Source organism: Delphinapterus leucas, chromosome 14, assembly GCF_059928025.1.
Source record: "Delphinapterus leucas isolate spDelLeu-1000000601 "Yukka" chromosome 14, BTC_Dleu_Yukka2, whole genome shotgun sequence".
NCBI classification, from domain to species: domain Eukaryota; kingdom Metazoa; phylum Chordata; class Mammalia; order Artiodactyla; family Monodontidae; genus Delphinapterus; species Delphinapterus leucas.
Window position 1 is genome coordinate 27,216,767 of NC_143142.1, and position 27,745 is coordinate 27,244,511.

At 57.4% G+C, this 27,745-nt stretch overlaps 2 protein-coding genes across 7 annotated transcripts; one reads left to right on the plus strand and one right to left on the minus strand.

Annotated features, from left to right (window-relative positions):
* Window positions 1-1,523: 1,523 nt before the first annotated feature.
* DGCR8 (DGCR8 microprocessor complex subunit) lies at window positions 1,524-22,813 on the plus strand. Of its 3 annotated transcripts, XM_022551157.3 has the most exons (15): window positions 1,525-1,641; window positions 6,187-6,415; window positions 6,514-7,187; window positions 7,633-7,792; window positions 9,620-9,762; window positions 9,924-10,206; window positions 11,485-11,682; window positions 11,840-11,941; window positions 12,500-12,598; window positions 13,854-13,936; window positions 18,299-18,399; window positions 18,630-18,736; window positions 19,639-19,766; window positions 20,707-20,820; window positions 21,115-22,813. In XM_022551157.3, the coding sequence occupies exons 3-15, from the start codon at window positions 6,525-6,527 to the stop codon at window positions 21,196-21,198; spliced, it is 2,265 nt and encodes a 754-aa protein (XP_022406865.1). In that variant the 5' UTR covers window positions 1,525-1,641; window positions 6,187-6,415; window positions 6,514-6,524; the 3' UTR covers window positions 21,199-22,813. The 3 variants fall into 3 exon arrangements, with proteins under 3 accessions (XP_089750985.1, XP_022406865.1, XP_022406864.1); XM_089894859.1 differs by having other exon boundaries at window positions 1,524-1,641; window positions 6,187-7,187; window positions 20,710-20,820; XM_022551156.3 differs by having other exon boundaries at window positions 6,187-7,187.
* TRMT2A (tRNA methyltransferase 2A) lies at window positions 22,544-27,666 on the minus strand. Of its 4 annotated transcripts, XM_022551161.3 has the most exons (13): window positions 27,310-27,631; window positions 26,628-27,193; window positions 26,325-26,433; window positions 25,897-26,078; window positions 25,604-25,718; window positions 25,397-25,512; window positions 25,209-25,320; window positions 24,648-24,770; window positions 24,390-24,465; window positions 24,003-24,119; window positions 23,771-23,867; window positions 23,549-23,682; window positions 23,029-23,168 (listed from the first exon to the last, which is right to left on the minus strand). In XM_022551161.3, the coding sequence occupies exons 1-13, from the start codon at window positions 27,331-27,333 to the stop codon at window positions 23,137-23,139; spliced, it is 1,803 nt and encodes a 600-aa protein (XP_022406869.1). In that variant the 5' UTR covers window positions 27,334-27,631; the 3' UTR covers window positions 23,029-23,136. The 4 variants fall into 4 exon arrangements, with proteins under 4 accessions (XP_089750986.1, XP_089750987.1, XP_022406869.1 ...); XM_089894860.1 differs by lacking the exon at window positions 23,549-23,682 and having other exon boundaries at window positions 22,544-23,168; window positions 27,310-27,657; XM_022551160.3 differs by lacking the exon at window positions 23,029-23,168 and having other exon boundaries at window positions 23,186-23,682; window positions 27,310-27,612.
* Window positions 27,667-27,745: the final 79 nt, after the last annotated feature.

Here is a 27,745-nt window from a genome sequence, read left to right on the forward strand (position 1 = left end):
GTTGGAGGGTGGTGTGCTGAGGGTTCCCATGGGCTCTGACTGCACTGGACAAAGTCAGCAGCTGGCTGAGTCCAGGAGCCAGACCCTTACAGGGCTCGGTGTCCACTGGGGTTCCTGGTGCTGTCCCCTGGCACAGCCTGACAAGCAGAGGGGCAAGCAGGGAGGGAAGGGCCTGGGTAGGCCTCCAGCTTAGTCACCTGCAGCACCCCTGCCCCGCTTTTTTGTAGGAAATGATTTCAACTTGCCACAAACTTGAAAAAAATAGAACAAAGAATCCAATATCCTTTGCACAATTCCTCCCGACTGTAACTTTACCTAACCACAGTAAACTGTATTACAACCATGAAATTAGCATTGACCTTTTCTGAATTTTACCAACTGTCCTGCTAATAACCCTTGTCTGAGTTCAGACCCCTCATCCCACTTAGTTGTCTCTCCTTCAGTCCAAGACAGCTCCTCAGTCTGTCTTTGACTTGAACAATCCTGACACTTTCTGAAAAGCACTGGCCTGTATTTTGGGTAGAAGGGCCCTCCTATGGGTTTGCTGGATCTTTCTTCACGATTACATTCAGGTTTTGCCTTTGGGGCTTTAATGTGGATATATGTCCCTCTCAGGAAGCCGTCCATATGTCCCTTTACTGGTGCTTTTTTCATTTTTATCGAGGCATCATTAACACACAAAGCAACACAGGACTTTCAAGTGCATCCTCTGATGTTGGTCGTGTGCACCTTCGGTCACCTGGTGAAGGGGTCTCCCAGGTTATTTCTTGAAAAATCACTGTATTCACTTTGCCGTTAGAGTCTGGGGCGGGTGGGAACTCTGCAACTCTGCCAAACTGACAAGCCCCGTCTGTTTCTCATTCTTTGCCCTCTGTCTAGCACCCCTAGCTTTTGTCTGCAGCAGCCACCGTGCCGGCTGCAGACGGCAGAGCGTGTTCCCGGCGTTCCTGGGAATTCCCGCCTCAGCAAGAGCGGTCCCTGCTCCACGGCTCAGCACCTTTGTCAAGGTTCCTCGCGCAGGATCAGCAAATGGAAAAGTGCCAGACACTTGCGCACACTTGTCTTTTTTCCCCTAGTGGTTACGTTTAATGCTTTTAAATGGAAAACGGGTGATGTCTCTATGTGTACGGTCTCGTCCTCACCGTGCACACGGGAGAGGCACCCTCTACTCCCAGTTCCCGGCGTCCTCCGCGCCTCCCCGTTCCCGGCGTCACCCGCGCTCCCCGTTCCCGGCGCCCCTCGCGGCCGCCGTCCTCCGCGCCACGAGCCCCGCCCCGGCGGCACCCGTTAGCGCGGCCGCGGCCTCAGCGCCTGGTCCCGCCCACGTGGCCGCGCCATTGGGCCGCGCGCTGTGGCCGGGAGCGCCGCGCGCCGCCGATTGGCTGCCTCTGCAGCCCGCTCTGCGGTTCCCCCAATGCGGGGCGGCCGCGCGCAGGATTGGCCGCGCGCGCCAAGGTCCGCCCTCCGCTCGCCCCGCGCGGCAGGCGGGTCCCGCCGACTAGAGAGCGCCCGCGCGGCCCTTCTGGAGGGCGGCGGCGGCGGCGGCGGCGGCGGCGGCGGCGGCGGCGGCGGCGGCCGGGCAGTAGGGATCTCCGCTGCAGTTGGGCTGCGGGCAGCTCGCGCCGGCCGCGGGCGCCGGAGGTAGGTGCGGGGCGCGAGGGGCGCCCCGCGGCCGAGCGGGCGGGCGGGCGGCGCTGCGGCCTGCGTGAGGCGCGCCCTTCCCCTCCCTCCCTCCCGGGCCGAGGCCGCGGGCCGGGGTCGAGCGGGCGGGGGGCCGCGGGCGGGCCTGGCCTCTCCGAGTCCCGGCCTTTGTGAAGCATCATGGCCACGGGCCTCGGAGCGCGGGCGGGGGGCCCGCGGGGGCCGGGGTCTGGGCTGGAGCCGGGGGCGGGGGCGGGCCCCGGACCGGGGGGCGCCGCGCCGCGCCGGTCGCTTTCCGCCCGGGCAGACACCGGGGTGTGAGGAGGCCCCTCGTCCCGCGGGCCCGAAGCCGTAGATGGCTTTCAGGCGGGAAAGGTACCAACAGGGGCGGCGCTCGCCCAGGACCCTGCCGGGTGTAACACAGTTTGGGAAATCTGAGAAGTCGCCCGTCTTCACCAAATGCTCACGGACTGAGTGTCACGTAGGTGATCAGGATGTGGTTTTGTCGTAACAATGACCATGATAGAAATAAGTGGAAGGTGGCAACCTGTTGACAGTGGTACCTGTCAGGTGTCGTCCGATGGACTTGGGTTGCTCAGGGTAGGAACTTGATTTGTCGTTTGCATGCTTGCATGTACCTTGTTACCCGGTGCACGACAGTCCATTCTGGGGCTGGGGACTGTGCCAGGCCAACCGCTAGGCGGGGATCCTGTTTCCTGGCGGCGGTAGAGTGGGCCAAACCCTGCCACAGGCGGTCACCCACCAGAGGGAGTGAATGGCCAGTCGGCAGTGCCGCCTGTAAGTGCGGGATGTGAGGCCGATGGAGGATGACAAAAGGACGGGATGAGGTCATACTGCTGCTGGGTTGGGCGGGAGGCTGCAGCGCCGAGAGGCTTGAGCGAAAGGCAGCAGCCACAGCGCTGGACCATCACAGACGGCACCTCCATGCCAGCCCAGCAAGCGGACTCCAGTGAAGGGCACTGTCCAAGCGTCTCGGTTTTACCCTGTGTCGGGATCCAGGGGAGCCTGCTGCAAGTCTGCTGCTGGCTTATGGTCCACTTGGCAAGCAAGGTTTGCATCCGTGTGTGCAGTCAGCTGAAGCAGTAGTGAGGCCGATGGCAGGAGAGCCACCCTTTGAGCCCTTTGTGGCCAGCCACTGTGCAGGGCACTTCCCAGGGGTTTTATAATCCAACCGTGACCTTGGGGGTACGAAAGTGAGTCTGACTGGTTTGCCCAGTCTCGGCTTCAGGTTGGAGCTGCCCTCTACTCCTTGGTGATCTCGTGCAGTCTCCTGGCTTTAATGCCGTCTCTCCTTGACATCTGCATCTCCATCTCCAGCCCTCGCCTCCCTTCTGAGCTGCAGCCTTATGCCTGTGGCTGCCTCTTCCACATCCCCCCGCGTTACTTTGATGCCAAGTAGCCATGTGTAAACCTAAACTGTGATCTTCACTCACCCCAAACACTCCCCATGCTGCCTTCACCACCTCTGCACGTGACATCTCTGTCCTTGAGTATGGAGTCACTCCTAGGCCTCCATGCAACCCTCAGGACAGTTTCTCACCACTTCCAGCGTGACATGCTGGTCCAAGCTCCCGGTGAGCCTCTTTATTCTTTTCTTTGCTCTCACCCTTGCTCCTCCTACTGTCCACCCACCTGGGGTTTTTCTGGACCTACAGTGTTTCTTTTAAACTGCAAGATTGTAATCCCGAGGCAGTACAGACTGGAGCCAGCTTACCTGGGTGGTAAAGCAGCTCCACCACTTTCTAGCTGTGTGACCTCGAGCAAGTTGCTTCACTTCTCTATCCTTAACTTTTTCTCACAGTGCTGTGTGAGAGCTGGTGAGTGACAGTACCTAAAGTGCTTAGAACAGGGCTTGCCTGAGGGTTGGTTGCCACTGCTGACCTTGGATCATGTGACCTCACCGCTTGGACCCTCCTGTCCAGTGGCCCATCTCTCAAGATAAGAGCCAGAGTCCTGCTTTCCCTCGCCCTCATTGATCTGGCCTCCTCTCTCCCCACTGGGCATACTGCTGTCACCTGCCACCCCATGCTCCTACCCGGAGGCCTTTGCTCTTCTCGCTGTTGCCTGAAATGTCCCCTCCTCCCACCCCAGCTACCCACCCGGCCCACTCCTCTACCTTCAGGTGGACGTTGGCTGTGAGGCCTTTGCTGCCTACCCATTTTGAAGCTGCCTCCCCTTCCCCAACTCCTTGCTTTGTTTTTTCTTGAACGGTTCTCAGTTTTTCTTAGTTGTTACTTGTCAGTCTCTCTGCTAAAACGTGAGCTCTGTGGCCAGGGGTTTTGTCTGTCTCATGCCCTCAGCATCTAAAATGGTATGTGTGTGCCACCTGGAAGGTATTGATAGGTACCGACAGGCAACAGGGATGGTAAGGAGCTTGCTTAGGATGGCCTGCTGTGGAGCCCTCAGCATGAGCTGCTGCCCCTGGGGCTGGACAGCTTCCCTGAGCTCCAAGGACCACACTTTCCATGGCTTCTTGGAGACTCCACTCTGTGCAGCTCTTCAAGGCTTCCATTCTTCAGTTTTTATCATTCTCATCCTGGCTTCGTGCTGCCCTTAGCCTTTGAACGTGGTAGCAGGTGTCCCTGTCCTGTGCCGAGTGTGTCTTCAGTGCCCCCCGTCTCCTCACATCTCTTCATGTTAGCCTTTTTAGCCCCAGAATCACGAGTTGGCTCTTGCTAGGGTCTCTGCAGACCTGCCTGGTGCCAAGGGGTTTGGTCCTGGTCACATCTGTGTTCTGTAGCACTGGGTATGCTGACCTTCTGTCCTTCTCTGAAATGACCTTTCTTGGTGCCAGGAGACTGGCCCATCTCCACTCAGTGTTCCTCGTGTGTGTCTGGCTACAGCCTCCTCAGCGATCACTGCGGTTCTGAGTCTGTCATCATTTGTGTGCTATGTTTCCTTGGTCCTTAGCACCTTTGACAGACATACCTGTGGGGGAGGTATTATGTTAAATTCCCACTGAAATCAGAAATGTGAAGACATCTTAGAATCTAGGAAATAGATTGACAGTCAGTGGTCGTTGCCCTGTAGTTCATGGTAGTGCCCCCATCAGAGTAGGTAGTCTTTGGGTAGTTGTTGGATGAATTAATCAAATCTAAACAAGTCTCTGGTTTTTATGTTATGTCCCCTTCAAAGTTCAACCACCACACTCTGTCCCTTCACTGTAAACTTCTTAAACATGTGGTGTCTGCTGTTTACTGTTCTGTCTGCAACCAGCAAGCTGCCCCGAGTGGGCGTGGGCACGCACATGTGTCTGCATCCGCGTGCATATGGCATGTTTGTGCGTGTGTCTGCACGGTGTGGGGGTGTACATGTGAGCACATGCGTGCGTTTCTGCACGTGCTTCTGCTCTGGTGGGTGCCCTCCCTCCTGCAGGCCCCTGTGTTTGGATGGCCCCCTGCCCTGCCTTCTCAGCCTTGTGTCTTCCTTCCGTCGTGCTTCTCCAGAGTTGCGTCCTCAGCCCTCTTCTCGGTCTGCATTCCCTCTCTGGGCGGCCTCTCCTGCGGTTTGGGTGACCGCCTGGCTGATGTGTCCTGGCGGCCTCAGCCCCGTTGGCCAGGTCTGCCCAGAGGCTCGGGGCGCCCTCCTCTGCGGGCGCTGCTTGACTGTCCCTCCGGGGAGAGGCCTCGTTGGTCGTCAGGGCCCCCTTGTCCCAGCTCTCCACCTCTGCCCACTCAGCAGTGCGGTCAACCCTGTGTCTCTGCTGTTCTCGAGGGCACGGGCACCATGCCTGGCGCAGCTGTTGGCCTCCCTTCTCAAGTAGGGACTGAATTGTGGCCTGAGGGTCCCTTCACTCCCGGTGGCTTCTTGTTGCCCCCCAGGATGGAGCCAGGCTCCGGGCGGCTCCCAGGACTCCCCGTGCCTTGGCTCCAGCTGTCTCCTGCGGCTCCCCTGACCCACCCTGGCTGGGCTCCCTTCCCTGCGGCCACCACCCCTACCTCTCCCGGGAACAGAACCACGCCACCTCTGGCTCCCCCAGCCCGCTGCATCACTGTCCCCATCCACCTGCCCCAGGGTCCCGGGTGACAGAACCCCTGGCCCTAGTGCCGCAGAGTTGAGCCGAGGGTCTCCCGCTTGCCCTCTGACTGACCCGGCCCTCGCAGGTGAGTGGATCCATGTCGCTCTGGTGCTGGAGGGAAGCCGCACACCTTCTGTGTGTTCTGGAAAGGGCAGCCTTGCATTGCATGCTGGCTTGCCTTGTAAACTGAGTTAGGGGGTGCTGCGGTGAAGTTTAGTGGAGGATTTTTTTTTTTAATCCTTTTTGAGCCTAAACATAATATGGTTTTTGTGTTTCTCAAGTTGGAATTACAGTGGACAATTAATAAAGTATTTAATTTGGGACTTAAGGTACAATTTGGGTTCTGAAGAAAAAAGTAAAGTTCGATTGTTTTGAAGCATAGAAGGTTCTCTTTTTGGGCAGCATTCTTTTAAGTTTTCACTGCTCTGTCAATAGCACTGGGCTCTTGATACCAGGACGCGGAGGGCTCTGTTGCGTTGTGACGGCGCCTTTACGTCTCTTTGCAGGTGGAGGAAGACGGGTGCCCCTCCGGCTTGAGGACAGACTCGCTTAGTCGTCAGTCATTTAAGCTGAGTGCATTGTGATTTCCAATAATTGAGGCAGTGGTTCTAAAAGCTGTCTACATTAATGAAAAGAGCAATGTGGCCAGCTTGACTAAGCCGCCAGCGTGTGCAGCGCGGGCAGGACGGCACCCGGGTCTCGACGGACTTGTGCATGTTAGCTGTATAGATTTATGTAAGGTTTTTTAAAACTCTGGTCTTTTAAAATAGTCTTAATCACTTTTACTATGGAGACATGTGAGAGCCCCTCTCCTCTCCCGCGTGAGCCCGCAGGAGGAGCGGTGATGGAGAACCAAGCTTGCCCCCTCCGAGCGCTGCCCCGTGGACAGTCTCCACCACCTCCCCTGCAAACGTCCAGTGATGCAGAGGTAATGGACGTTGGCTCTGGTGGTGATGGACAGGCCGAACCCCCTGCTGAGGACCCGCTCAACTTCTACGGAGCTTCTCTTCTCTCCAAAGGATCCTTCTCTAAGGCCCGCCTCCTCGTAGACCCGAACTGTAGTGGCCACAGCCCGCGCACCGCCCGGCACGCACCTGCGGTCCGGAAGTTCTCCCCTGACCTTAAGTTGCTTAAGGATGTAAAGATTAGCGTGAGCTTTACCGAGAGCTGCAGGAGTAAGGACAGGAAGGTGCTGTACACGGGAGCGGAGCGCGACGCGCGGGCAGAGTGCGGTCTGGCCCTTAGCCCTGTCAGTGGAGACATGCATGCTTGTCCCTTTGGCGGGAGTGTTGGTAACGGGGTAGGCGTAGGGGGTGAGAGTGCGGATAAGAAGGATGAGGAGAATGAGCTGGATCAGGAAAAGAGAGTGGAGTACGCAGTGCTGGATGAGTTAGAAGATTTTACTGACAATTTGGAGCTAGATGAAGAAGGAGCAGGCGGGCTCACGGCTAAAGCGATCGTGCAGAGAGACAGAGTGGACGAAGAGGCCTTGAAGTTCTCCTACGAGGTATGTCGGTGTCCCCTCCTTTGGAGCACTCTTAGCAAAACCCAAAGAGAGGTGTTTGGGAATCGCAGCATCTCTGTAAAGCTGATGTTGCAGAGGAAAGAACACCCACAGGAGGTGGAAACGTAAATGTGAAAAGAGAAAGCCGTCAGGAGTCCAGGTTTTCAAACTTTGCTAATGAAAAGTTTGGCTGACAGGTCTGCCTCGTACCCTTGTCCCAACTGAGTTGGAAGGAGCTGCTGGGCACGCTCCCTGGTGGCACGCACACCTGCCTGAGCGTGTGCTTCAGCTGGCGGTTTCATTCCATTTGTTTTTCAGATGATCACGCAACATAGAGGCACACCTAGGCCCCCGAGAGCGCCTCCTTTCTGTGTCGTTGTCAGTGACACTGTGACACTTGCCTGGAGGGCACCGGGGGGCTGTGGTGTCTGAACAGCATATTTTGCAGGATGATTTTGACAACGATGTTGATGCTCTGCTGGAAGAGGGCCTCTGTGCTCCCAAAAAGAGGCGGATGGAGGAGAAATATGGAGGAGACAGCGACCACCCATCAGACGGAGAGACAAGTGTGCAGCCAATGATGACCAAGATTAAAACAGTGCTCAAAAGTAAGTCGGGCCAGGAAGTAGCGAGTGTTCACGGGGCTTTGCATGTATGGGCATGAGAGCCCTCGGTGTCAGGCAGCAGGTGTGTGTCTGAGGCCAGGAGGGCCCTGTCTGGTGATAGGAAACAGACAAGATGTGAGGACACACCCAGATGCATGATGGCCCAGCTGCAGGTGGTGCAGGTGCTGTGGAAACCAGAGCAGCTGGGCTTGTGCGGCGTGGTGGGGAGAGGCCTTCTGAGGGGGTTGGGCAGATCCCTGGGGAGGGGGCATCCAGGGGTATGGATGCTGGGCCCAGAGGCGGTTGCTCGGCATGGTGGCTGGTGATGGTTGCAGTCCGGGTTCTAGATTCTGTGCCAAGTATCGGGGGAGCCACTGGAAGCAAGCAGGACTCGTTCCACAGTCTGGTCTGAAAGCACGGCTCGCGGTGCACGTGTGACTCCTGCACTTTGAGTGGGCAGAGGTGGAGGGGTCGGAGACGCGGTGGGGAGCGGTCAGGGGGTGCCCAGAGCTGGCCCGTGCAGCCCCCCTGCTGATGCGGAGAGGTCTGAGGGGTCTCCGTGTCTGTTTCTGTCTTGGCCTGGAGGCACCTCTCAGTGTCTAGGTGGAGGTGTCAGGTGGGCGGTGGAAAGGGGCTGGAGGGACACAGGACTCAGGCACACAGGTTACATCTTCTGCTGAGCACCAGCGCAGGTGGCCAGCGTGATGGGAGGAAACCGAGGGTGGCCGACGTACAGTCTCCTGGCTGCAGAGCGGACATGTTGGCAGTGCTGGGCCGCGCGTCTGCCAAGTGGGCCGCAACAGGAACAGTAACAGACTATGAGATGCACGCGAGCTCTCCGGGCAGCTGGGCCAACTCTGTGACAGCTCACTATCGCAGACATGCCTTGTCCCATGATGTGCTCAGCTTGAGCTGTGTGAGTGCCTCCTTCTCCTTACTTAGCCCATAGCTGGTTGCAGACAGCTCCCAGCCCAGCCCGCGGTGGGCATGGGGGTGCCTGACGGGGTCTGTGCGTGTCCAACCTCACATTCCCTCCCAGGGCTGTCCTGACACAGGTGTCTGCTGGTGTTGGCCAGGTGTGGGTGTCAGACCTGGCACAAGGGTGTCATTCCCTTTTCTGTGAGAATAGCTGGTGCTGTTTTCAACTCGTATGTGTCTTTTTAGATTTCACTTGGTTTTTCACTTCCATTTCTGAATTTTTAACTTGTTCCCAATACCCTTAAGAAAAATAAGTTTTACTTCAGTCTTTGCCATGTGCTTTTTTCAGCAGCCAGGGCTGTCAGTAGCAGCTTGAACAGCACAGGCTTGTCACCTGGTCACAGGGAGCAGTGATCCACAGATGTGCAGTTACTAGCGAAGCCTACCCAGGCCCTGCGGTGCCTCTGGCCACACCTGTGGGAGGCGGGCGGGGAGTCAGTGTCCACGGTGCTTGCCAGCCGTGGAGGCAGAGCTGTGGCGAGGCCCTGTGTCTTGCAGAACCCTGCTCTAGGCTCCGTGGCGTACCTGTGCCGTTCTAGGCTGGGGAGTATAGCAGTGAGCAGGGTGGACAGCTTCCTGCTGCACGGAGGGACTTGGAGCCTGTGGGTCACACCCAGAGGGACAGGCACAGCAGCAGAGGGAGAGCAGAGTTTTGCAGGTGGGGCTGGGTGGGGCTTTCTCTAGTGGAGGGCGGGGTGTTCCCCCCTCCTACTTTTTAGAGGTTCTCTGTAACGTTGGGTCCACCTTGCTGTTGTTTCTGACACGGGTTGTAACTTTGGAAACGTCCTGACAGTTCTTACTCAGTTACAAGTGTCTTTAAGTGATTGCAGGGTGTTCTTGTCTTCTGTGCAGGTCGTGGCCGTCCACCTACGGAACCACTGCCGGACGGGTGGATCATGACGTTCCATAACTCCGGAGTCCCCGTGTACCTGCACCGAGAGTCTCGGGTGGTCACCTGGTCCAGGCCATACTTCTTGGGAACGGGAAGCATACGGGTAGGGGACACATCAGTCATGAATTTAGTCTCGTAAGTTGCAGGAGGAGCATGCATGTCTGCCCACGTTGCATTGCAGCCAGACAGGCAGGTGAAAGGCATCGGACGTTCAGATGTTTGGGGCCATCCTTGTAATCTGTGTTGCAATTTCACTGTCCACAGAAACATGACCCTCCTCTGAGTAGTATCCCCTGTCTGCATTACAAGAAAATGAAAGACAATGAGGAAAGGGAGCAAAACAGCGAGCTCGCCCCCTGTGGGGAGGTGTCTCCCGCCAAGCCCCTGAGCCGATCTGCAGAGCTGGAGCTCCCCCTGGAAGAGCCCGACTCCTTGGGGGCTGACTTGGGGCCCCCAGATGAGAAGGATCCACTGGCGGCCGAGGCCGCCCCCGGGGCCCTGGGGCAAGTGAAGGCCAAGGTGGAAGTGTGCAAAGATGAATCAGTTGGTAAGTTTCCAGAGTGAACTTGGTCCCTGAGGAGGAAGGGACCTGTCCGTGCTTGCCTGTCCACTCCCGCATGGCTGGAGAGGCCGTCTCCCTGAGCTTAGGAGATTCTGCCTGCTGACCTCTTGCTCCCGACCCGCACACTGGTGCTGCCCTGCAGATGGCGTTTTTCTTTGGTCATGTTCGCGATCTTTCCTCAAGTCTTGCTTTTCATGAAAATGGGACATGCTCGCATGGAGTCCTGGTGTACCAGTGCGCAGAGTGGGCGTCTCCACCACGTGGTGTGGATGCCGCCCCCTTCTCAGACCCTCAGTTGCTCTCAGGTGTGGGGCGTTCCTCCCTGTCCCTCCTGCATCTCTTCCATGGTGGCAGGCTGTCTTAGCCCCCATGCGTTTTCGGGGTCTCTCACTCTGTGCTACTGCCCGGCCTGTCTGGAACTCCTGCATGTGAGGGGCTGGGGCTGCTGCTGAGGAGGGGGACAGTGGTGTCTGGCTCCCCGTCCCGGCTAGCTCTGTCAGCGGGTGGGCTGTTCTCGGGACACAGCTGGAAGGGAGCCCTCCCTATAAGACTCTAACTTGACGGTCTGCCTCTTTACACCGTCCTTCCGCACATGCAGGACACACCTGAGTGTGCTCCTGTTTTTCTGAAAACAACTGCCTCCCACCTCTGACCTCATGGCGCTTGTTTCCAGACTCGCTTCTCTGCACTCATGTGTAAAGAACTATGTGGTTTTGGTTTGTCACTAAGTGTGCAAGCACGTTGTTCTGTAGCTCACGTGGAATCTCAGGCATCTGCCTGGTGGGAGGAGGGGTGCAGGCAGGGCGCCAGCAAGACTGATGGGAAGCCCTGGGGTCCTGGGGGAGAGGTGGAACAAGTGCCATGGCCCTGAGCTGCCTACTTGCTGCAGGGCGTGGGGGCGGCCATGGTGGGCACGTGGTGCCTCGGCTGCTGCTGGCCGTCCAGCACCTGTTTCCATATGGGGAGAAAGGTCCCAAAGGCTGGTTGCGGTTGGCTTTTTTTTTTTTTAGATTCATTTTTGTTTTTTTATTTTTGTATTCTTATTCTTGTTCTAAATAAACTAAAGGACATGCCAGAAATTTGTCCCTAGGGGACCTGGCAGGGTAATTTGAGCTGGCAGAATGAAGGGACGTGATTCTTTACTTCCCTCGCCCTTGGAGAGGAAAGGGGAAGGGGGTGTCGTGTGGCTGGGACCTGTCCTGCTCACCGGGTGGAGGGCGTGACCTCCACCCGTGACTTGGGTCTCTGGTGAATCCCGTGTAGACCTCGAGGAGTTTCGGAACTACCTGGAGAAGCGCTTTGATTTTGAGCAAGTTACCGTGAAGAAGTTCAGGACATGGGCTGAGCGTCGGCAGTTCAACCGAGAAATGAAGCGAAAACAGGCTGAGTCAGAGAGGCCCATCCTGCCGGCCAATCAGAAGCTCATCACTCTGTCTGTGCAGGACGCGCCCACGAAGAAAGGTGAACGGGACTCGCAGGTCTGATGTTCCTGGGATGTGTGTTCCAAGGGTGCTGCATCGGCCTGTGTCTGCCCTGCGGCGCAGAGGTCCTCTCCCCGCGGGCTGGGGTGTGGTCGCTGCAGCCCCCGCTGTTGCTGAGACGGCCCCTCTTGTCACAGAGTTTGTCATCAACCCCAATGGGAAGTCGGAGGTCTGCATCCTGCATGAGTACATGCAGCGCGTCCTCAAGGTCCGCCCTGTATACAACTTCTTTGAATGTGGTGAGTGTGACCTTCCCCATCTCACTCCTAAAGCATCAAGCACGTCACTGGGGTCATTGCTGGGGAGGTGGGAGCTGACTGTCATTCCCCTCTGCTGGGTAGGAACGAGAGGGGAGGTCGAGGGGGATCAGATGGTCACCTCCCCGCACCCCCTTCCCACTGCGCCTCCGAGGGTGGAGGGGCTGCAGCCCTGCAATGGCCACAAGCTGTCCTCTGGCCGCCCGCATCACTCCTTAGTGAAAACCAGAAGCTCAGCGTCCGCTATTGTCTTCCTGCTTCTCTGGCTCACAATGTCTGCATCCCACCCCTTGCACTCCTCCGTCCATCTTTCTCAGACGTTGGTCCCTGTCCCCCTCGACTTCCTGGCCATGCTCTCTGCCTGCTGACTGTCCCTCAGCCCCACCCCAGTGCCTCAGGGACCCCCCCCGCAGGCCTCTGCCTTCAGCAGCAGCCCTACCCCCACCTCGTCTGTCTGTCAGCGCGAGCAGATTGTGTGTGTGCACGTATGCTTTTAACGTCTTGGCAAGTGTGTTTTAAAATGGTAATTTTAATTTTAAGAGAACCCAAGTGAGCCTTTTGGTGCCTCGGTGACCATCGATGGTGTGACCTATGGATCTGGAACGGCAAGCAGCAAAAAACTCGCGAAGAATAAAGCTGGTAATGTGCCTGCTTGGTGTCAGAGACCCGTGTTGGCCCACCAATGGCTAGGGAAGGCTGTGGATGGGGCAAGTCTGTTTTATTTATGTAATCATCTACTTGGATCTTTTTAAATTATGTACTCACTGGAAAAGATTCAAATAGAAAAAGTAAAACGTGAGAAATGAAAGTAGAAGACCCTTTTCCACTCAGATGGCTGGGCCAGCGCCTCCCGCCCCGTCCCCAGCACTCACAGATGCTGGTTGCTCTGTGCTGCCTGAGCCCAGGGCACCGTCTGTTTAAACCCAGCAAGGCAGGGGTGTGCTGAGAAGGAGAACAGGCGGCATCTTCCTCAGGTGGTTTTGATGTCCATGAGGACCATTTTCCAAGTCCTTCCAGCTCCAGACTTGGGACTGCCACTCCTGGAACACAGCCAAGCAGGCCCTTGGGAAAGCTGGTGGTTTTTGGTGGAAGTCTGATGCTCCTCCTGCCCGTGGCCTGCTGCTGGCTATATTCCCGGCACTCCTTGTTGTTGGCGTGCTTTTCCAGAAGCCGCTTAGCCCCAGCACCAGGGTTATTTGGCCTCTTCTGGGGAGTGGACCACATCGCAGGCACGTGATGGATGCACCCCGGGCCCTGGCACCCCCATCGCCGCATTGTCTTCAGAGCAGCTCTGCCTCTTACAGAGTGCGGAGCGTTTATCGCAGTCTCACCGAGTCTCGGGTTGGTGGAGTGTCTGTGCTCCGGGGCTCAGAGTGCCCCTGGGCCTTGCTCTCTTCTGGTGGTGAATGTCGAGGGTGATGGGACCCCACCTTACTGTCTGGCTGACCCCGTGTGAAGCTGTGCTGGGTTCACAAGCTCTGCCCGGTCCCCAGGAGGTCTCCTGTCAATTTTAGAGAGATTCTCTCCAAAGGCTCTTCTGCTTCACAAGTGGGGCGTTCCTGGGGTCTCGGAGCAGAAGCCTGTGAGGGTCCCATAGTGGGTGGGGCCATCCTCATGGCGCTGGCGCCTCGCCTCCCACCCCCACCCCATGCTCCTCCCCACGTGCTCTTCGTTTTGCACCCCTGTTCATGGGGTGCCTGCACTCGGCTTCTCGCCACCCCTACGCTCGGGCCTGCAGGCGCCTCCCCAGAGTGTCCTTTTGGCCCAGCTGCTGCTCCCCACCACACCCTTTGCCTGTGCCTCACGTGCAGGCCCTTGGGGCTCTGTACCCGGGGCCCAGGCTCCCTCGGCCGTGGGGACCCCACCCTCACCCTCAGTGTTCCTCTTTCCACAGCCCGGGCCACGCTGGAAATCCTCATCCCAGACTTTGTTAAACAGACCTCTGAGGAGAAGCCCAAAGACAGCGAGGAGCTGGAGGTGAGGGTCGTGAGCCCACGCTGGTGTCAGGCTGTGCTTGGGTTTAATCGCCCAGGTGCCAGGTGCTCCGTCTCTTGTATTTCATCAAAGAGGAGACCTGCTTGTCTTTGCAAGCAGAGGAAATGTTCTTGTCAGAGATTTCTGTCCTTGTGTCTTGCCGAGGGTCGTGAGAAGCTGCGGGTAAATGTTTCGGAAGGAAGCCATGCTCTGCTGACAGCAGATCCAAAGTGGAGTGAGCCTTTGAGGCAGAGGCTGCAAAACCTAGATTGTTCTTTATGTTAAGAACCATTTAAAACTATTTGTAAAGTTTTTTTGGGTAAATATGGTCCTATGGTTATTTGTAGCAAGGGCTTCTCACTCTGAAGAATGCATTCTTTTTTATAACACCATAAATTTTTCCCTTTTAAACTACACAGTACAGTGGATTTTTGTACATTCAGAATATTTTCATCACTCCAAAAAAAAACTTTGTCCCCATTAGCAGCCACCCCCATTCTCCCCGTTCCCAGCCCCTCAACCCCCAGCAGCCACTCATTTACTTTCTGTCCCTGGATTTGCCAATTCTGACGTCTTCTGTCAGTGGAATCATACGATGTATGTTCCTTTGCGACTGGCCTCTTCCACTTCACGTGCTGTGTGAGCTGTGAGTATTATCAGATTGAGGACGTTTCTTCCACTCCTGGTTTGTTGACAGTTTTTGTCAAGAATGGGTGTTGGATTTTGTTTTTTCTGTTCCTGTTGAGATGATCTCGTGGTTTTTGTCTTTGACTTTACAGATGGGGGGGGTGTTTCATTGACTTTTGAATGGTAAACACACCTTGCATTCCTGGGATAAATTCCACTCAGTCGTGGTGTATAATCATTTTTATGCGTTGATAGGTTTGGCTCACTGGTATTTGTTAAGGATTTTTGCAGCTGTACTTATAAGGGGTACTGTTCTGTATTTTCTTTTCTCATGATGTCTTTGGTGTTGGTATCAGCGTAATACTTGCCTCATAGGATGAGTTGGAAAGTGTTGCTTCCTCTTTCATTGTGTGGAATAGTTTGCGAAGGATTTGTATTAGTTTTTTTTTTTTTCTTTACGGTACGCGGGCCTCTCACTGTTGTGGCCTCTCCCGTTGCAGAGCACAGGCTCCAGACGCAGAGGCCCAGCGGCCATGTCTCACGGGCCCAGCCGCCCCGCGGCATGCGGGACCCTCCCGGACCGGTGCACGAACCCGTGTCCCCTGCATCGGCAGGCGGACTCCCAACCACTGCGCCACCAGGGAAGCCCTTAATTTTTTTTTTTAAAGATAAACCACACGCTTCCTTGGTGGTACAGTGGTTAAGAATCTGCTTGCCGATGCAGGGGACATGGGTTCGAGCCCTGATCCAGGAAGATCCCACATACTGTGGAGCAACTAAGCCCTGCGCCACAACTACTGAGCCTGTGTGCCGCAACTACTGAAGCCTGTGAGCCTAGAGCCCGTGCTCCACCACAAGAGAAGCCACCTCAATGAGAAGCCCGCACACTGCAATGAAGAGTAGCCCCCGCTTGCCACAACTAGAGAAAGCCCGCACGCAGCAACGAAGACCCAACACAGCCAAAAATAAAAAGATATACCATGCAAGCACAATATTTATTCCTTCATTTATTTATTTATTTATTTATTGGCTGCACTGGGTCTTCATTGCAGCACACAGGCTTCTCTAGTTGTGGCGTGCAGGCTCTGAGGTTTCAGCACACGGTCTTAGTTGCTCCGCGGCATGTGGGATCTTAGTTCCCTGACCAGGGATCAAACACACGTCCCCTGCATTGGAAGGCAGATACTTAACCACTGGACCACCTGGGAGGTCCCGGTATTAATTTTTTAAACACTTGGTAGAATTCACCAGTGAAACAGTCCAAGCCTAGACTTTGCTTGGTTTTGAAGTTATTTATTTACTGATTCAATGTTTTTGCTTGTTATACATCTTCAGATTTTCTACTCCTTCTTGAGACACTTTTGGGATTTTGTGTCTCTCTAGGAGTTTTCCCACTTGATCTAGGTTATCTAATTTCTTGGCAAATACACATTCATAGTATTCCGTTATGATCCTTTTGTTTAAACTTTTTAAAAATAAATTTATTTTATTTATTTTTATTTTTGGCTGCATTGTGTCTTCATTGCTGCACGCAGGCTTTCTCTAGTTGCAGCCAGCAGGGGCTGCTCTTCATTGGGGTGCGCGAGTTTCTCATTGTGGTGGCTTCTCTTGTTGCAGAGCATGGGCTCTAGGCACGTGGGCTTCAGTAGTTGTGGCACGCAGGCTCAGTAGTTGTGGCTCATGGGCTCTAGATCACAGGCTCAGTAGTTGTGGCACATGGGCTTAGTTGCTCCGCGGCATGTGGGATCTCCCCGGACCAGGGCTCGAACCCGTGTCTCCTGCATTAGCAGGTGGATTCTTAACCACTGCGCCACCAGGGAAGTCCCTTATTCCTGATTTTTAGCAGTTTGAGTCTTTCCTTTCTCTTGGTTGGTCTGACTAAAGGTTTGTCAATGTTGTTCGTCTTTTCAAATATCCAACTTCTGGTTTTGTTGATTTTTTCCTATTGGTTTTTTATTCTCTATTTATTTCTGCTCTTGCCTTTATTATTCTTTTTTTCTGCCAGCCTTGGGTTTAGTTTGTTCTTCTTTTTCTAGTGTCTTAAGATTAAGGTATTGATTTGGGGTCTTCTTTTTAAATATGGAGTTTACAGCTATAAATTTTCTTCTGTGTACTATTTTGCATCCCATAATTTTGCTTTAATATGTGTTGTGTTTCTTTTGTCATTTGTCTCAAGGTATTTTCCTGATTTCTCTTGTAATTTTTTTCTTTAAACTAGTGGTTATTTTAGGAGCATTTACTTTTCATATATTTGTGAATCTCCCAAATTTCCTTTGGTTATTGATTTCTAACTTAATTCCATTGTGGTTCAAAAACATAGTTTTTGTGATTTCAGTCAGTCCTTCTAAGTTTACTGAGGCTTGTGTTGTGACCGCCTGAGAGGATGTGCATTGTGTGTTTCTGAGTGGAGTGAACAGGCGTCTGTGGGTTGAGCTGGTGTGGGGTTTGCTGTTCTCGTTCTTGGTGGGTCTTCTGTCTGGACTGGTGTTGAGTCCCCAGCTGTTACTGTTTAATTGTTTATTGCTCCCTTCACTTGTCAGGTTTTGTTTCATGTATTTTGGGGCTGTTAGGTGTGTATGTGTTTGTGATATTGTGATATAAAATACACGTTTGGTCTTTGTCCTTGGTTCCTGGTGGGACCTTCTAACGTAGTAAATAAATTAACGTTTGGTTTTTGTCTCCAGTTCCTGAAATAGTTCCAGTTGATAAAAGTGAAGGGAACGTTCTATTCTAACCCCTTCAACTACGCCTGAGTTCATGTTCAGGAGGTGAATTTTGGAAGCCCCGAGGATGGGGGTTGGTTGCCAGGGGAACCATCATGTAGTCGGAGGTTGGACTTCCAGCCTTGTCCTCTGCCTCCCCCAGTGCCCGGGGAGGGGTGGTGCTGGGGGTTGGGTTCATCCCTCGTGGCCAGGGGTCTGAGCAGCCTGGCTCACACAGCGATGCCTCTGCAGACACCCTGACTAAGGGGCTCGGGGTGCCTCTGGCTGGCGGACCCATTGAGGTGCTGGGGGCGCGGGGTTGTGCTTAGAGGGGGATGATTTCCTGCTTGCTGGAACCAGGGCCTCCTCCTGATGCTGGGTGAGGAGGAAGCCCCCTCTCTGCCAGAGCAGCAGGTTCCAAGGCTTCTATATGAAGAGGGCAGGGCTGGGGTTGATGCTGCTACAAGCCGAGGGGCCCTAGAAGCTGGACAGTCTGGGAAGGGACCTCTCTGAGAGGCCTCAAAGGAGCATGTGGTTCTCCGTTATGGCCAACCCGGGAGGGGGCCCACACTCCTGAGTGGGAGCCGGGGGCCATGGGGTCAGAGCCACCTCTGGGCTGGCAACGCCCCTGTCACCAGCTTCCTTTTTCTTCCCTGAACCAGTTGGGCGTCGCCTCTTAAGAACGTTGGTCACGTTTCTGTTCTGCCGTGTCTGGTCACTTTCTCTCTTCTATAACCTCACTTATGATGGTTTTCAAGCTTTTTTCCGAAGGTTGTGTGTCTTTAGACTTCTGACCGGTCGTCTGATCAGCCTCTTGATTCAGGATGGGCTCCCCAGGCCAGCGGCAGGCAGCCCGGCCCTTGCCATTCCTCGTTTGTGTCTCGGGCATCTGGGTGGGGAGGTGTGGGATGTGGGATGCAATGTCTCCGAGAGGTAGTGGTGGGGGCAGGAGGCCCCAGGGGAGGCGGCAGCACGGGAGCCGCTTCACGGGGCCGCGGGAGTGGCCAGCACTATGACCGGCTGCTTCATTTTGTAGTATTTTAACCACATCAGTATCGAGGACTCGCGAGTCTACGAGCTGACCAGCAAGGCTGGACTGCTATCTCCCTACCAGATCCTCCATGAGTGCCTTAAAAGGTAAGGGGAGGGGGGCGCTTCCCTGGCCATCGGGCATGGGAGCCTCTCTTGGGTGCCCAGCACCCTTCCACCCAAGGGGCCGGATGGCGTGTGGTGGGAGAGTCCCTCCTTGGAGCAGCGGTTTGGCGAGAAGGGTTGGTTCTGTCTTGATGGGCCCTTGGAGGGCTTTCTGGAAGCAGCCGTTTCCTCCCCCTCAGTTGATGTCACCTACTGTCTGTTTTCTCCTACAGAAACCATGGGATGGGGGACACCTCCATCAAGTTTGAAGTGGTTCCTGGTAAAAACCAGAAGAGTGAATATGTCATGGCGTGTGGCAAGCACACAGTGCGCGGCTGGTGTAAGACACACACCCCTCCCCCAATACACCCACACACAGGCTTTCAGTGATCCCGAGGACCACTGCCCTGGCATCAGCCGAGCCTCAGTTGTTTGCTGACTGCCCACGGTTGTGCCCACAGCATCCCATGTCCACGTCTGAGTCACAGCTGACCTGAGTGCAGCTGTGGGTGTCCCGTCCCCAGGCTGGTCATTTTGGCTGGGCTGTGTTGCTCCCCTGCGGCTGCCACCACTGCCCCTGTCCAGCCCTCGGTCCCTGTAAAGGGAGCAGGAGCCTCCTAAGACAGCAGCAGAGCCCCCCGCAGGGCCCTCTGCTGTTGCTGGGCACCAACTGTGCTCTTCACCTAATCTGGTGTTTGGATATAACCTTACTTGAACTTTGTGTAACTACTGTAAACACAGACCAGCGCTGGGTAAGTGAGAAGGTCATGACCAAGCAGGCCCTGGGTGTGCCCTGTGTCCTGCAGACACCATTCCTTGCTGAGGCCAGCCCTGAGCAGGTGGGCAGGGCATAGGATAGATCCCCCATCTGAGCCAGAGGCCCTTGCTGCTCTCCAGGCCTGTTCTGCACCCTGGCCCCACCTTCTCTCCATCTAGAAACGTCCCCAGCACAGGATGCCCTCTGGATGCTCCCCCACCCCTGTGTCTGCCCTGCAGGTGCGTCCTCTGTGTCGGCAGATGTGGGCTGGGGGCCGGGAGGCCTCATAAGCTATGGCCTTGGGTGTGTCCTGACCTCCCCGAGCTTCTGATGGGCTGTTCTGCAGGATGGGCAGGGCTGAGGTGCTGTGCCCAGTGCAGCGGCTGCGCCTTCTGCCCCCTCCCGTCGGGAGTACCCCTGTCTGGACGAGGTGGCCTTGTGGATGGCTGGTATCTGTGACTCCCTCTCTCTACATTTCCTCTCAGGCAAGAATAAGCGAGTTGGGAAACAGTTAGCTTCTCAGAAGATCCTTCAGCTGCTGCACCCACACGTCAAGAACTGGGGGTCCTTGCTGCGCATGTATGGCCGTGAAAGCAGCAAGATGGTCAAACAGGTAATGGGGTCCCCCACTGGCACAGGGGGCCGGGGGCAGAGTCAGGCTCTGGCTGCATGGGGAGGGGATGGGGTGCGGGCCAGGGCTAGAGGGAGAGCGAGCAGACCATACACAGACAGCTCTCCCTGGCCACCAACTTTCAACAGCCCATGTGTGTCATCTGTTTTGTTTCTGCTCTTTGGGCCAAGATCTCAAGATTTTAGCCAATACCCTTAGGTTTTTGTGTTTGGGGTGGAGAGAAGTACAGGGAAGCGAGGTTTATGTTGACTTTTTCCCTGACGTTTACAGAAACGGTCTGGGTCACCAGCACCCCTGTGAGTGGTGGGTGTGGAGGGTGGGGACTGTGGGGGGTGACCCCCAGGCCGTCTGTGAAGAGCTCCTTGCTCTCGGCCTGACAGGGTGGGTGAGGGGAGGGGACACTGGGCCCCGAGGTGCTTGGCCCTGTGTTGCTGAGCCTCTGCCTTCGTGTCTGTGCTCTACTTCTGTGCATTGTGCTGGGCTGTGAGTGAGGGGAGAAAGCCTGCTTGGGCCCGTGGTGGGAGCCCCCTGGAGCTGGCGGGCGAGGGGTCCATCCAGAGGCAGGGGAGTGTGGCACCCACGGCCAGCAGGCATCCTCAGATATGGCTTCTTCACCCTCGACGGGCCTGCAGGGAGCTCAGCGTCTGGGCCCCACAGGCTCCCAGGGGCCGCAGTGCCGGGGCGAGTCCTGTCCTGCAGTGTGCTGTCCCCCCGGCTGAGGCTGTGTCCTGGTTGCTCCTGCCTGAGGGCTCTGGGCATGTCAAGTGCCTGGCCAGTGGCTATGTCAGAGGCCAAGGGGGCCGGGGGAGCACCCTGCACAGGAGGCAGTGGCAGAAGTGGGGAACAGCTGGCAGGCAGCCAGCCAGGCGGGTCAAGGGAGGGGTGACCCCAGACGGTCCTGCGAGCGGACTCTGCTCCCCAGGAGACGTCGGACAAGAGTGTGATCGAGCTGCAGCAGTTTGCCCGGAAGAACAAGCCCAACCTGCACATCCTGAGCAAACTGCAGGAGGAGATGCGGAGGCTGGCGGAGGAGAGGGTGAGGCCTGTCCGCATGCCCTCAGGCTGTGGCAGTGCTGGAGAGCTGGTGGCCCTGGCCTCCTGTGCACTGATGTGGGGTCCCTGTAGGGCTTGTCGGGGCAGCTTCAAACCCCTGGTGGCTGTGACCTCCTTGACCCTCCACTCCCGGGCATGCGTCTTGATGCCCACAGAAGTGCCAGCACGCGGTGACTTGCGATCGCGCACATTCTGCAGCCCCGCCACCGGCCTTTCACCGAGGTTGGGCTGCAGGTTCCCATGTCGCCTACATCCCTGACCTTGGCTGTTCTTCCAGGAGGAGACGCGGAAGAAGCCCAAGATGTCCATTGTGGCATCTGCGCAGCCTGGCGGCGAGCCCCTGTGCACTGTGGACGTGTGATGGCTGGTGGTCCGGGCTCAGGGGCTGCCAGCTCTGCTGCGGGGGAGACCTGCCCTCACTCTGCAGCCCCGGGTCTCCAGTCCACGGTCCCCTGCCACTGCGTGTCTGACAGCCAGGTCCACGCAGCTCTTCCTTGGGGGCCACCCACAGGTCTGGGTGGCCATGTTAAAGCATCGACTCAGCCTGCCACACAGGTGGACACAGAAAGGTGGGAGGTCGCCATGGACCTCTGCTTGTGTGGACATGCTGCAGACTGGTGTTATGAAGGTTTTCATGAATTTTAGTATGTAACAGGCGCTGACAAGAAATGATAGTTGGATGACATGAAATGAGAAAGCCCTGCGCCTGGTGCTCCTGCGGGCACCGTAGGGACCTGGCCAGAAGATGCACGCTGGCACCCCATCCCCTTCCCCGCCTCCTGGGTTTTCCTTTTTTCTCCAAAAAAGTTATAGTTAGGAAGGAGTATTTCAGATCTCTTTGGTTTAAAATAAACACAACTTAGTATCAGAACTATTTTTCAGAGGCTGTAGGCAAACCACCAAGGTGATCATTCTTTGCCTTGAAATGCATTGCCCGTGACGTGGATGAAGGCACCTGTCCCTGCCCAGCTTGCTGCCCCTGCCTGGGCTGGGGGGGTGCAGTCCATTCTTCTGAGTAAGTCTTAATGCCCCCAAAACATGCCTTCTTAGACACTGAGGCCCCTCACCTTCGCTGGCCTCTGGCAGTTTTTTACTAAATTTTTGCACAGTCAAGTCTGTCCACCCATCAATTTTTAAAGCTTTTATGATATTTTAGCGTTTGGAAAGAAACTTTTACAGTGAGAGTAGAAGATAGATTTGGAATCACGTAGCAGATGTGAACAGTTAATGCATTTTAGCTCGTGGACTTGAGAGGAAACGACCCTCAGTGCAGTGTGTTCACATGCTGGTGCTCCTGTCCAGAGCTGGTGCGAGCATGTTGGGGCGGCACTGGGTCTTGAGAGCAGCCGTCTGGTGCAGCCAGGTGACTAGGTGGCCCCTATGGACAGGTGTGGGGTAGATTTGTTCCCACTGAGTCCCAGCAGTCCAAGTTGGTTGGGAGCCGTTGGCTCCCCGCCCCCGGCACCTGTTCAGGGCACCGTGTGCTCATGGCACAGTGCTTGACACCTCCCCTATGGGTGGTGTTTTTACAGGACAGTATTCTCTATGCCCTGCCACGCCCCGTGACTGAGGTTGGCGCCTGTGCCGACCTTTGTAAAAGAGAGTCCGCAAATCGAGTTGCTGTAATTACACACTTGCTTCTGTCCTGCCCTTTCTGCAGTTGTGAATAACCATTTGACTATAACTGTTTGCCCTTAAAACAGTCAGATGCACCACCTCGAACCAAAGCTTTGTGCACACTGGAGGCAGGTGAGCCTCATTGAGGTCTCCCCGAGTCCTTCCTCTGTCCCGTGTATGGGTGCAAGTATCCTGTGAACACAGCCGTACTGAGGGGGCAGAGGGCAGGGGGAGCCTATGCGGAGGCCACTTCTGGGTGGCCACCACCCTTCGTGTACCTCCCAGGTGGCAGCTGGGCCATGGCTATAGGGGTGAGCCTTGATTGTCTGAACGTATAAAGCAAAATGTCCAAAAGGAAATGGCTGGTCTGTCTTTCTTCTGGCCATGAGGTGGTCCTTAATTGGCTAGAGCTGCCCTGAAGGCCAGAGCAGCTGAGTGGTGTCCCAACCCCACCCCTAGCTCTTGTGGTCACTGGGAGGTATGTCCCTTTGGGGATGGGACTGCAATGAGGGTGGGGAAGGGCAGTAGGGCAGCATCTCATTCTGTGCTCCCCACACCATGTGTACAGTTGGCCCTTGGCCACAAGGCCTGTGTCTCTTGTCAGACAGCAGGCTCTCTGCTGGGACACCGGGACTTTCGGCCACGCGAAGAGCTGGGAGAACTGTTCCAATTGGGCCAATTCTTATGAGCGCTTCTGGCCCTGCCCCGTTGCACCTGTGGTGAGGGTAGAGGAGAGTCCCTGTGTGCCAGGCTCTGAGTTCTTATCACAAACATTGGTAGTTCAGCACTTGTTTATTCCAGCCCTTGCGGCCCATTTTGGGGGTGAGGGGAGAGCAGGCCACAGGAGCCCACGGGGACAGGGGTCTTGTACCCTCTGTGGCTACTGCCTGAGTATGCCAGGCCGGGCAGGGCAAGGACTTGGGGAGCCCCAGGATTCTGCCCATGATGCAGTCTGGGTGCTGTTCTGGAAAGGCTGGTTTCTGCTGCCCCAGAGGACTAAGAAGCAGGGGAGGCCCTGGTTTCTGGTGGGGTGTCACCTGGGGGCCCTGGTGGGGGCTGGACTGGAGGATCCTGGGGCTCCAGGGCCCCCATACCATTGGGGTGCTCCACTCTCTCAAACAGGATGAGCATCTCACAGTGTGGGGTCTGTGGGAACAGGTCCACGGCCACAGCCTTAACTGGCCGGAAGGGACTGCCCTTCACCCGGTTCGACGGGGCCCTGCAGAGACTGTATGGGAGGGAGTGCCATGGTCAACTGCGTGGGTACAGCCGGGTCTCCTGGGGTGAGGCCCCGTCCACCCATGCCCCACACTCACTCCACAAAGTTGCCCATGGCTGCCCGGGGGTTGCAGGAGACATATAGGAGTCGCTTGAGGTTCTCAGCTCTGCGGACAGCCAGGATCACTTTGGAATCTGGGGAGGCACAGACCCCTCAAGGGAGAGTCCCCAATGGCTCCCCCTCAAGGAGCAGACAGGGGCCCGAGACCAGGCAGCCTAGTGGGCCACCCTCTGCCTCCCCACACCACCCCTCAGGTGGACACCACTCACGTAGACCGGCGCGGGGTGGGTCCAGGATGGCCATGAGCTGCTGGGATGCCAGTCTGCTCACCAGTGCAGGCACCAGGTCCTCGGCCCTCCCACAATGGAACTCAACGTTGCTCAACTCTGGAGGTGACAGAGCAGCAGCCCTGCCATGAGGCCCGGGACACCCCCCAGAGATCTGCCCAGCCATGTCCAGAAGCCCCCAGAAGACACCTCAAGAAAACCCTTCCCTGCGGGGCAGCCCCAGGCATCGTGGGCGCCCAATAGGTCCGCGCAGTAGGGGCCCTTTCTGCCCCCACCCCATGAGCCCTAGGAGCCACTGGGTGGGTCCCAGGTGCCCTGTGGAGGGACACACAGGGCCTGCCACCCACTGTGAGGCCCGCTAGCTCTCACCGTTGTCCAGGGCATTCACCCGGGCGTCCTCCACAGCCTCCTGGCACAGCTCGATCCCCACGACTCTCTTTACCTTCTGGAGCAAAAACAGGGCAGACTGATGGCACCCCTCCCCACCCCTGGACCTTCTGGGGGGCAGCGGAAGAGGACCTGGAACAGTCTGAAGTCATCTTAGGGGGGTCATGACAGACAGGACGGGTGACGACACAAGGGTGGGGTGGGGGAGAGCATGCTCTTGACCGGGGTAGGAGGGCTCACCCGGGCCAGAGCCAGGCCGATGGTGCCGGTGCCGCAGCACACGTCCAGCACCGTGCTCCCTGCGTCCAGCTGGGCCCAGTCCTGGATGAGCGTGTAGAGCACCTCAGCCGCGGGGGTGTTCACCTGGGTGTGGGTTACGCATCAGAGCAGCCTATCCACTGCCCACCAGCCCCCCAGTGTCTGCATCCCCAGGCGCTTGTGCTCTTGGTCGCCCCCCCCCCCGACTCCCTTCTCCACCTCTAACTGCCTGAGGGCCCCAGGGCCCCTCCATCCACACCCAGTCTCCCGGCCCAAGAAAGCAACTCAATGCTGCCCCCCTCCCACCTCCTTGAAAGCTGGACCCATGAGACCCCTGCAGCAGCAGATACCAGACCCCACCAGTGCCAGAGCCTGGTGTCGTGCCCACAAGCCACCCTCCCACAGGGTGGTCACCAGGGTCTAGCGAGTGGCCACGGTTAGTAGCCCTTCTTCCAGGTGGCCGACCTCACAGCCCTGGCAGCTCCCTGCCTGGATGCTCTCCCCTCTCTGCTGCACCAGCCCGGAGCCCAGGGATCTGGTCACCTGGAAGAAGGCGTGAGGGGAAATCCGGAAGGTCAGCCCCAGCAGGTCCTCGCGGATGCACTCGTCCCCGGCCACGTGCTCCAGAGGCAGGCCCTCTTGGCTGGGGGTCTTTCTGTGGGCGGGAAGGTGGGTCTATCGGTGTCACCAGTCCTCGGAGAAACCCGCCCAGCCCCACCTGGACTACTAACCGCTGTCCCTCCTCCACGAAGTAGAGGCAAGTCACCCCGCTGGTCTTGCCTGACCCCTCCATGAAGTGCTGTGCCAAAGAAGCCTTCAGCCCCTCCAGCTCCTCAGGGCTCAGATTCTGGAGCAGGCAGTAGAAAAAGCCCATGAGACTGTGTCGAAGTCTGCTCTGGCCCAGACACCCCTCCCCCAGCAAGCCACCCGCTTGAGACCTGCGGATGGAAGTAGGCAATGGCCATGGCTTGGCCACGGCGGCTGATGCGCACGGTCAGCTGCTTCCAGTGACCCGAGTATGTCTCCGGGTCATACGCCGAGTAGGGAGTGGACCTGTGGGAGCCACAGATGGCCCTAAGTCCCTGACATCTGCCGACCAAGATAGGGTGAGCAGCGTCCCTGCTCTCTCCTCCAGCCACACCCACCAGACCCCCCAGATAGGACCCAGGTCTTCTGCTCCCAGACTGCCTCGGGATGTCCCGGAGCCACCAGCCCAGCCACGTGTCCTCACCGGATGAACTCCTGGAAAGCCTTCACCACCTGCTTGGTGGCCCCAGGGATATGCACGGTGTCGAAGGGGGCTGCCACAGCACACGTCCCGCCCTTGTACTTGCCAAGCCGGCAGCCGACTGTGTTGTCTTCCCCATCCACCCCAACGCCAACAAGAAACTCACATTTGTTCCGATACTCGGTCTGCAAAGAGAGGAGAAGGAAACAGAGATGCCCACCCTTACCCCAGCGGTCCAGCACTCGTGCATGGAGGGTGCACAGCAAAAGACAGCAGTGACCAAGGCCCTGGTTCCCCTGCAGGCCCTGGCAGCCCCGAGCAAAAGGCTTACAACTAACAAGCACTTGATGAGAACCATAAGCAGATGCGCAGCAGGAAGAGAGATGGAAGAGCCAGGAGGGAGGAGCTTCTGTGAGAGCAGAGGCCCTGACCTGCTGAGGTGATGGCCGGACCCCCTCCAGTGGGCAGCAGGCCTTGTTGTGTTTGTGCCTCTGTAAGAGCAGCCAAGGGAGCAGGGCGCGGTTGGTGCTCCCGATTTCCCTGCGGGGCAAAGGAGGGGCAGAGGTCAGGCTCCAATTGCCCAAGCACCTGGGCCCCTTTTTGGGACCTCACTGTCCCGACCGGTAACACAGGGTTTTTACTGGTTGGCTCCCCAAAGGGGTATCTGCGCAGGCTGAGCGCACAGGGAGCCGCCGATGGGCGCTCTGCCCAGGAGTGTCTGCACCCACACTCACTTGGCAAGCTTCTGCAGCACCTGCTCACACTCCAACCGCTTCCGTTCAAGCTGCTCCGCGTAGGGCATCGTCCAAAGAGGGGTCACCACATCAGCAATGCACGTGGCGGGGGTGGCAGGTGGCTCCCCTTGGTCCTCCCGTTGCCTCTTCCGGGCCAAGGGGTCAGCCTTGGGCCTGGCCAGGCGCACGCTGAGCGGCCGGCCCTTCCACAGGGCGCCGTGCAGCACACACAGGGCTTTGTCGCGCTCGGCGGCGCTGCGAAAGGTCACGAAGGCGCAGGGAGGCTGCCCGAACAGCTTCGTCTTGTGGGGCTGCAGCCCGAAGCGGCCCAGGAAGCGCCGGACGTCGCTAAAGCTGGCGTGGCGCGGCACGTTCTGAAGCTCCAGCTTGAAGATCTCCGAGGTGAACAGGCCAGCCCGGATGTAGCCGTAGGGCCCCGGCTGAGCACCCGGTCCCGCGGCCCCGGCCCCCGTGGCCTGCTCCTCCCCCTGATGGGGGCCCGGGGCCGCGGGGCTGCCCGGCACGCTGGGGCCGTCCTGGCCGGGGCCCCCCACGCACGCCCGGCCCTGCGTGGAGACAGCAGACAGGCGGGCTGGCTGGGGCCCGCGCGCTCCGAGCTTCTCCCTCCCCGTCCCATCTCACCACCCGCCCCCGGCTCCGCCAGGGTCTCCCTTCACCGTACTTCGCCGTCGAGCTCGTCACCCATCGTCCGCTCCGTCCGCCGCCTCGCCCGGGGCCTGGCACACGGGCGGCGCGCGGAGAGCGGCTGCGACTCGGCGAGGCCGGCCCTGCTCCGGCCCGGGCAGGGGCGGGACTCGTACCCTCTGCGCTCAGGTCCGGGTCTCAGGCACGGGCTGCGCAGCCAGCCAGGCAGGGTCCCGCGCCCACCGCTCTCCTCGCCTGCCGCTCTCTCGTCAGCCGGCGCGCGCAGCTGAGGCGGCGCGTCTCTATCGTCCCCGCTTCCGGCGACGTCATCGCCACGCGCCGCTAGGACCCCCAGCACTGTCCGCGAGCTCTAGGGGCGCGCGCGGCCGCGGACGGAAGTGCGCGCGAGGGCCGCCGGGAGTGCGCGCTCCCCGGCCTCCGGGCGGGCCGGGCATGCGCTGCGGGCGTTTTGG

Coding starts and splice junctions, on each gene's coding strand:
- DGCR8 (XM_022551156.3), top strand. CDS start 6,468: ATGGAGACATGTGAGAGCCCCTCTCCTCTCCCGCGTGAGCCCGCAGGA. Junction 7,793..9,619: donor GATTAAAACAGTGCTCAAAA/GTAAGTCGGGCC, acceptor TCTTCTGTGCAG/GTCGTGGCCGTCCACCTACG. Junction 10,207..11,484: donor GTGCAAAGATGAATCAGTTG/GTAAGTTTCCAG, acceptor AATCCCGTGTAG/ACCTCGAGGAGTTTCGGAAC.
- TRMT2A (XM_089894860.1), bottom strand. CDS start 27,333: ATGGGTGACGAGCTCGACGGCGAA. Junction 25,719..25,896: donor GCTTTCCAGGAGTTCATCCG/GTGAGGACACGT, acceptor TGGCTCCCACAG/GTCCACTCCCTACTCGGCGT. Junction 23,169..23,770: donor GCCATGGGCAACTTTGTGGA/GTGAGTGTGGGG, acceptor CCCTCACCACAG/GTGCAACGGGGCAGGGCCAG.